The sequence below is a fragment of the Equus quagga genome, chromosome 2, assembly GCF_021613505.1.
Source record: "Equus quagga isolate Etosha38 chromosome 2, UCLA_HA_Equagga_1.0, whole genome shotgun sequence".
Classification (NCBI taxonomy): domain Eukaryota; kingdom Metazoa; phylum Chordata; class Mammalia; order Perissodactyla; family Equidae; genus Equus; species Equus quagga.
In genome coordinates this window covers 91,821,622-91,830,148 of record NC_060268.1, presented here as the reverse complement: position 1 = coordinate 91,830,148, position 8,527 = coordinate 91,821,622, and the positions used below count along the sequence as shown (strand labels likewise).

Below are 8,527 nucleotides of genomic sequence, written 5' to 3'. Positions count from 1 at the left end.
TTAAACCTACTGAATTCTAAAATACTGATTGAGTTTATTGTGCTGCTCCTCATTGCTTTAATCTCGGGCACCTCCAGTCCCCGACTGCCACAGGACAGATTCCTCTTTGTGGAATGAGCAGGCCTCCTGGAGGAGGCAGAGCTTTTTAGAGCACGAGGTGGCTGCCAGCCCTGTGGGTCAGCCCACGTAGTCAGGACACTTTCATTACCACTGTGTAATTTTAACAAGGGGCACAATGTCCATCACCCTGGGTTTTCCCATTTCTTGAAGGAGGGGTTGAGGCCTGGGCATTCCTTGGGGTCCTCCCCAGCCTGGGAGAATTATTATCAGCCAATGGGGCAATGGTGTTGACCAGACTCGTGCCCCCTGGGGCTGCTCCCAGGAATGTGAGGTGATGTCACCTTTCCCAGGAGCCAGGGGGCAGGCGTGACTTCCCTGGGCAGTCACACCTGTTTCGATCTTGCTTCTGGAAGAGGAGGCAGCCTTGTGTGTTGAATGATGCGAGGGTTTTAGAGTGACCAGGGCTCCCCTCCTTACCACTGTGTGGCTTTGGGCAGGTCCCCTCACCTCTCTGACTCTCAGTTACCTATTCTGTGAAAAGGGAGAATATACTCTCTGCCTCACATCTGGAAGGACTGGATGAGATAATGCGGGTAAAGCCCCTGCCCCTGTAAAGAATAGGGGCGCAGCAAATGCTCCCCGCGGGCCTCCAGCCTGCAGAGAGAGCTAGGAAGCCCATGACTGTCTGCCAGTGTGGCCAGCACAGGGGTCCAGGCCAATGAGGGCAGTGTCTCCCCTCACACAGTGGCACTATTGTTCCAGCTGGAGAAGCTGGACATGAATGTGACCCTGGGGAGAGGGGAAGGGCAGCGCGGAGGCGGGAGAAGGGCTGCGAGCAGAAGATAATGCCACAGAAAGCCCTGCTCCCTAAAAAGGGCTTCATGAGCCGCTAGCATCCTGAAAAGGTCTGTGCAGCCCACTCCTATCCGTTAACTCGGAAGTGTTTTTGATGCACAGGAAGGAATGTTCTTCACGATGGAGTCCATCACCCGGCTTTGACAGGGCCTCTTCTGGGGCCCCCGTGGAGCAGCCTAAGTTCTCACCCTCATCGTCTCCAATGAGCCTCACGCCCTGTGAAACACCTGGGAAAAAAATCTAAAATCTCATCTGTATTAGTTTGCCGAAGTTGCCGTAAGACTGACTGGCTTAAATGACAGAAATTAGTTTTCTCACAGTTCTGGAGGCTAGAAGTCCGAGATGGAGGTCTCAGCAGGGTTGGTTTCTTCTGAGACCTCTCTCCTTGGCTTGGCCTGTGTCTTCACGTCATCTTCCCTCTGTAACTGTGTCCAAATTTCCACTTCTTATAGGGACACCGGTCACATTGGATCAAGTCCCACCCTGATGACCTCATTTCACCTTAATCACCTCTTTACAGACCCTGTCTCCAAATACAGTCACATTCTGAAGTGCTGGGGGATAGGACTTCAATATATGAATTTGGGGGGGTGGGCAGACAGGGGACACAATTAAGCCCATAACACCATTTTACAGGTGTAGCAATGGAGGCCAGAGAGGGTCGATGGCTTGTAGCAGGCAGGGCCAGGCCTAGAACCTGGGCAGGAGACCCTCCCTCTCTGTCCTCGCTTCTGTGCTGCCTCCCCCGAAATGACTAAGTGGGCCACCACTGCCCTGCCCCCAAAGGAAGTCGCCAGTCTACTTCCCCACCAATCCTCAGAGTTGATGGGAAGTGAGAGGTCAGGCAAGGTACTGTGCTGGGCACAGGCAGGTGGGGAGAGGGCCGGAAGCTCTCCAGGGCAGTGGTTTTCAAACGTTTACGTGCATACGAATCACCTGGGGTCCTTCTTAAAAGGCAGATTCTGGTTTAGCCTGTCTGGGGAAGGGCCTGAGACCCTGCCTTTCTAACAAGCTCCCAGATGACACTCATGCTCTTGGTCTGTGGGCCACACTTTGAAGAGTGGCAAGGTTTAGACCAGCACTGTCCATTACAAATGTAACGGGAGCCGTTAAAATTAAATTACAGTTAGAAAATTTTAAGTTTTCTAATAACCACGTCAAAATAAAGTAAAAAGAAACAAGTGAAATTAACACTAATATATTTTGAACCCAATATTTCCAAAACATTATCCTTTCAGTGCACGAAGCCATATAAAAATCGTTAATGAGAAATCTTAAACTCTTTTTTTTGTACTAAGTCTTCAAAATCCAGTAGGTATTATATATAGACAGCACATCTCACGTTGGACTTGAAATTTTTATCAGAAATATCTGATCACAAAATTTACAGTTGAAAAAGTAAAATCACACACCTAAGTTGTTCCCAACCTACTTAAAAGTTTTCTAATAACTGAATCCAGCATCAGTTTTTAAATTTGAATTTAAGTTAATTCAAATTAAATAAAATTAACAATTCAGTTCTTTGGTCACATGACCCCATTTCAAGCGCTGAAAAGCTACATATGGCTCGTGGCTTCTGTATTGGACAGTGCAGGACTAGACTGCCAGGGAACAGAATGACAGAAATGAGGGCTTCGCCGGCTCCAGAGAGGACTTGGGAGTGAAACAGCCCAAGAGCCAAACAGCAGCCAGAGCAGGAGCTCAGAGAAGGGGCTGTTGGGAGCAAAGGGCTTGAGGCTACTCTGCTGCACCCCAACATCCAAGCCTCAGGTGTCATAGCCTGCTCTAGAGGAAGGGGTCCCGAGAGGCAGGGTCAGGTGCTGGCCCCAGGGCACTGCCCTTCAGTGACACTCTCACAAGCCCCAGGGTCTCTGGAGAGGGCACAGGAGGGTGAAGAGACCCCAAACCTATCCCCAGGTAGGAATGGGTTGAAAAACAAGAACTACTTCTGGGGAAAACCAAAAAGCATTTCTGGGGGCGGATTCTGGAGAATGTCCTGCACACAGGAGCTTGACCCTGGCCCCGGCGCCTCCAGGAGGCAAAACTAGGACCGAGGGTGACATTATGGAAGGCTGCTTGGGGCTCAGACCAAGGATGAGTTTTAAAACTAGGGGGATTTTCCAGTAGTGGGAACAGGGAGCTCCCTGCCCCTGGAATCCTGGAGAGAAAATATTCTAAATAATCACACACACCTCACCATCCCTCTTCCCGCCTCCCCCCACCACTGTGGAATACCAAAGCAGAGACTGAAGCTACAAGTCGACGGGCTGCAGAGGGATTTCTTGCTGTACAGAGAGTTAGATAATACGAGTCCGCTCCACCCAGATCCTCCTGATTCTGTATTTGGAGTAACTGCCAACATTTACTGTGCATTTACATTTACTGAGAGTTGGGCAATGAGCTGAGCACCTCATCCTCACTGAAGCCATGAGCCTGTCCTCTGTTATCCCCACTTCTCAGAGGAGGAAACTGAATCACGGAGGAGTGAAGTCACTTCTCACAGCTAGAAGGTGCTGGAGCTAGGATTTCACAGTGGGTGTCTGGTTCCCAAGCAGGCGCCTATCACTGCTCCATTCTGCCTAGAGGGCAGGTTAGCCTGTCTTGTCCTCTCCCCACTCAGCCTTAACCAGTGACATTTCCCACCTGGCCCCACTCACTGTGGAGCTGACAACTACCACGCCAGGCCCCGCTGGGTTGGAGGAGAGGTTGAAAGCCCTGGATCCGCCACAGCTGCCATTGCCTCCCCAAACACATTGAAAATGTCCCTCCCTCTCTTGCGTGTCTCCCTTGCAAGTATAAGGTGTGCTTTCTCAGACCCCCTGCGATGAGGGAGAGGGCAGGGCAGAGGGGATGGGGCTGGCCCAGATCCCACTCCCACAGCCCGGCTTCCACATGGCTGAGCAGGAACCCGGGAGCGGACGCACACAAAGGAGGGCTTTGAGGTGGCTCCAGCCAAGCCCAGGCCAGTGCCCTCTCCCCCCTGCTGCTTCGCTAGCCCCAATCTGGGCCTCCCTGTGAGCCCGATTTAACAGGAAACTGTGGGCCGTGAGAAGTTCCTTGTGACACACTAATCCCAGGCTGCTGACTGGACCACACCCCCAGTGGAGGCAACCTCCCCGCTCTGGCTCCCCAAGGACGCAGGCACCAGGTGGCCCCAAGGAGGAGCTGCCGACCTAGCAGGTAAGTCAGTAGCAGGGGCCTGACTGGGCCAGGGAGCCCAGGACTGGGGTGAGGACCGGGGCGGGTGGGGGTAGAGACCACATCCCAGGCTGCCTGTGAAACAAATCTTACCTGGCCATTCTCCGGGCTGAGCCAGACCAACCTGATGGCAGATTTAGCAAATAAAAATACAGGACACCCAGTTAAATGGGAATTTCAGATGAACAACAAATACTTTTTTAGTATAAAGATATCCCAGATATTGGAAGGAACATACTTCAAAAGTATTTGTTGGGGCTGGCCCCGTGGCCGAGTGGTTAAGTTCTCGCGCTCCGCTTCGGCGGCCCAGGGTTTCACCGGTTCGGATCCTGGGCACGGACATGGCACCGCTTATCAGGCCACGCTGAGGCAGCGTCCCACGTAGCACAACCAGAGGTGCTCACAACTAGAATCTACAACTATGTATTAGGGGGCTTTGGGGAGAAGAAGAGGGGAAAAAAAAAAAAAGATTAGCTCAGGTGCCAATCTTTAAAAAAAAAAAGTATTTGTTGTTCATCTGAAATTCACATGTAATTGGGCATTCTGTATTTTATCTGGCAGTCCTAGAAAACACTCAATGTGGAGTGGGAATGGGTGTTCTTTCATTGTATACAGGTCATAAATCAGTATTTTAAAAAACCAAAGTTAACAGATTGGGCGTATTTAAAAATGAGTTGCTGTAGTGACTTTAACCTTCCACGTCTAAGATCTAGGATCTGGTCCTCATGATTTGCTTCACTGGCTAGGGGGTGTCCAGCCACTGCCTCTCCTGTCCGAGCTCCTCCGGGCAGGTCTAGCAGCTTCTCCATTCCTGTCCCAGCAAAACCCGAAGGAGAGCACAGCAGCATTTCAGTCTGTCCATCTCTACGTCTGCATATTGGGAAGTCTACCAGTCAGAGAGATGGCTCGGATTTGGTTCCTGTTGCTGGGTTACAGCCTCCAGACCTTCCCTGCCCTGGCTGGGGTGGTGGAGTGGGAGAGGCAGGAAATGGGAGATCCTCAGATATTCTCCAGGATCCTCCAAGTCCCTCTGTGCAAGTTGGGGTAGTGATCAGTAGAATGCTAAGAAAGAGAAAGGAAACTATGTTTTGGAGCAAAACACTGTGCTATGTACCTTACAGAAATCATATGATCTTCATTACAACTCTAGTCGGCAGGCACGATTATTATCCTCAATTTGCAGATGAGGAAACCGAGGCTCAGAAAGGTTAAATAACATGCCTAAAGTCACAGAGGTGGTAAATGCAAACCCAGGTCTCTCTGATGCTAAAGGCTTTTCCGGGACACCAGCTATCCTAGGGAGTTTGCCTGGAGAAGTCCTGGCTCTTGGTGTCAAAGCAGACTTGGCTTCAAACCCTACCCCTGCCACTTACCAACAGTGAATAGTGACAGAACTGACCACTGGGAACCTGGTCAGCGGCAGGCACAGGGTGGGGATGGGTCCTTGAAGGCACTGGGGATGTTTAGGTAGGAGAGGAGAAAACCTGGAAACAGGACAGCTGTCTCCCAGAATACTCAGTGGTGAGCAGGTTGTCATGTGGGCAATGGATGAGATTCATTCTGGTGGCCAAGCATGGCCAAGCACTGCTTCTGTGTACGTTATTTAATTAAATCTTCATAACCCTCCCATCTCCCTTTCACAGGGGACAATCACATCTCAGAACCCAGGTCTGACTTTTGCCACAACAGGCTGCCTCTTGGTGCTGAAAGTCACAGCTTGGGCTTGAGTCCTGATCCCTGGCTATTTCTGGCTGTGTGACCTTGGACGAGTCATTTATTCTCCCAGGCCTGTTTTCTCCTATGTAAAATGGGAATAATAATGCCAGCCCCGGCTCTGAGATATCGATTTGAAAATACTTAGTGCGTCACAAAGCACAGCACACACACCCCGTATGATGCTTATGTAACTAGTCATCACCCCTCCTGGGAACAAATGGACTGGGAAGGGCCCATCCAATAGGCTGGGAAGTTTCTGAGGTCCCCCTTTGGGCTGGAGAAGGCGGGCCACAAACGGGAGGAGGCACTGCCTTATCCTGCAGTGACCATCTAACAGATTGGAGGCCAACATGAGTTTTTTCCTGGCTGGACCAACTCGTCTTAAGAATTGCGGTTTGAGGTCTTGTTGCGTGTATTCCTTCTCGCGGAGGGTTTGCCAAAGCGTCGCCCAAGAGGCATCTTCAGAGCCACCTGGGGTGCTGCTTTAAAGTGCAGATTCCTGGGCCCCTGTCAGACCTCCTGAATCAGGATCACAGGCTGCAGGGCCCAGGCACCTGCATTTCTAACAAATGCCCTCGGTGATTCTGCTGCACAGGACGGTCTGAGATCCATGGTTCTGAGACAGTATCAGAACAGTCCCTCCATACCACTGCAGCCCTGACTTCTTCTCCTAGGGAGGAGGGGCCTGGAGGGACCAGGACGCAGGAAGCAGGCCCTTCTTTCTCCGAGGACTCCGAGTCGTCCAGAGGCAGCATGTCAGAGGGGGTGAGTACCCCTTGCCCTGGGCTCCCTCCATCCGCCTTCCCTCCTACCCTCTCTCCCTCCCTGTTTCTCCATCATCTGGGCTGCCCAGGGAGATGGGTTCTCACTCCTACAGTCTCTCTGTGGCTCCTGACACACCCAGAGGGAGGAGGCTTACCAGGAGCTTGGGCAGAAGCACTAATCTAGGGTCTGAGCAGCCCCTTTCCAGTGGCTCGCTTGGGCTGAAGGGGGCCTCGTCCTGCTTTTCCCTGACTCCTCTCTGCCTAGGCGGGCACATTCCGCATGGTCCCCGAAGAGGAACAGGAGCTCCGTGCCCAGCTGGAGCGGCTAACAACCAAGGACCACGGGCCTGTCTTTGGCCGGTGCAGCCAGCTACCCCGCCACACCTTGCAGAAGGTGAGGAGCCCCAGGGTGCCAGGAGGGACAGGCCAGGGAGGCAACAGGGGGGAATGTCAATAGCATCCTCCCTCCTGTACACAGAGTCCCGCCCCAGCTCTCCAGGTCATCCTGGACCTAATGGATTGGCCGGTTCTAGGAGCCATCCTAGAGGTCAGGGCCATGGTAGCAGCTGGGCTGACCAGACATCCAAACCAGCCTAATCCAAAACTACAGCACCAACATGGTTCCGTGAAACCAGTGCCAAGACCCAGGGCCTCTGGACGAGGGATCATCCTAGACTCACATGTGAGGAACAGTGGTTTGCAAGTAGCCCTGGAGAACGGGGCTCCAACTGCTGCCCCCACTAGATAGGCAAGAGGCCTGAGTTCCAGAATCAGACCTACTTCCAATTTGCTGTGTGACCTTGAGCAAACTGCTTTCCCTCTCTGGGTGTTGCATTTTGTACCTATGAAAGAAGGTTGTTGGACCAGCTCAGAGATTATCAGACTGTGCTCTGCAGAGGATGGCAGAGCTGTCTTAGGACTGAGCTGAGCCTGAGCTCCTGGCTTCTGTCTTTGCTTCCCTGGGCGTCTCAGTGGAAAGATGCTCTGAGCTTCCTCAGACCTGACTCCCCAGCCCATGCCTTCCCCCATCATGCTGTCCAAAGAGAGGGCTACCTGAGGCATCCTGGGGCTTCTCCAGGCCGGCCAAGGGGAGGAGGTGTGGCTCTGGGGCAAGGGTAGGCTGCCATCTGCTGGCTATCTTTGTTTTTGAAAAGACTGGAATTAAGCCTAGGAGGCAGCAGAGGAAAACGATTAAGAGTCCAGCCTGAGCAGGAGTTGTAGCTCCACCTCTTTCTGTCTGGGTGACCTCGGACAAGAATATCTTCCCCTCTCTGAGCTTCGGTGTGCTCATCCTGAGAAATGGGGACAAGAATACCAACCTTGCTGTGACGGGTTGTGGCAAAGATGTGAAAACATAATTCCCTTAAAGGACTTAGCAGGGTGCTAAGGGAGGGCTCCGGCGGCTGTAGGCTGTCACGATTAGAAACATTTAGACCTCTGCCTGTCTCCTGCAAACAAACCCAGGATGAGTGGTTTGACCTGATTCTCTTCAGAGGCAGTAGTTGGCAGTTGGAGGCGCCGCCCCTCCAGATGCTGCCCTTGTGGGCGGTCGGAGGGGTGCTGGCCCTGGGGCAGCCCCCTCGCCCGCCCTGCAGCTGGCCTGGCCTTGGTGGGAGACTCACCGGTGCGTCTTGCTCAGCGCCAGCCCGTGACTTCGCGCCTCCACTACCCCCTTGTTTCAGGCCAAGGACGAGCTGAATGAGACGGAGGAGACCCGGGAGGAGGTGGTGCGAGAGCTGCAGGAGCTGGTGCAGGCGCAGGCGGCCTCTGGGCAGGAGCTGGCCCGCGCGGTGGCCGAGAGGGTGCAGGGATGGGACAGCGCCTTCTTCCTGCGCTTCATCCGCGCGCGGAAGTTCCACGTGGGGCGCGCCTACGAGCTGCTCAAGGGTGAGGCCTGCGCTGGGGGGCCGGCCCTAGGAAGGCTGGGGCGGCGG

The 8,527-nt window shown here is 53.2% G+C and overlaps 1 protein-coding gene across 1 annotated transcript in view; it reads left to right on the top strand.

The window, feature by feature from the left end:
* The first annotated feature begins 6,582 nt into the window (after positions 1–6,582).
* RLBP1 (retinaldehyde binding protein 1) overlaps positions 6,583–8,527 on the top strand; it is a 7,478-nt gene continuing 5,533 nt past the window's right edge. Inside the window, exons 1-3 of the mRNA XM_046649339.1 lie at positions 6,583–6,594; positions 6,859–6,987; positions 8,276–8,480. Of these exons, the coding sequence (XP_046505295.1) occupies positions 6,583–6,594; positions 6,859–6,987; positions 8,276–8,480 (346 nt within the window). The remainder of the gene's footprint in view (positions 6,595–6,858; positions 6,988–8,275; positions 8,481–8,527) is intronic.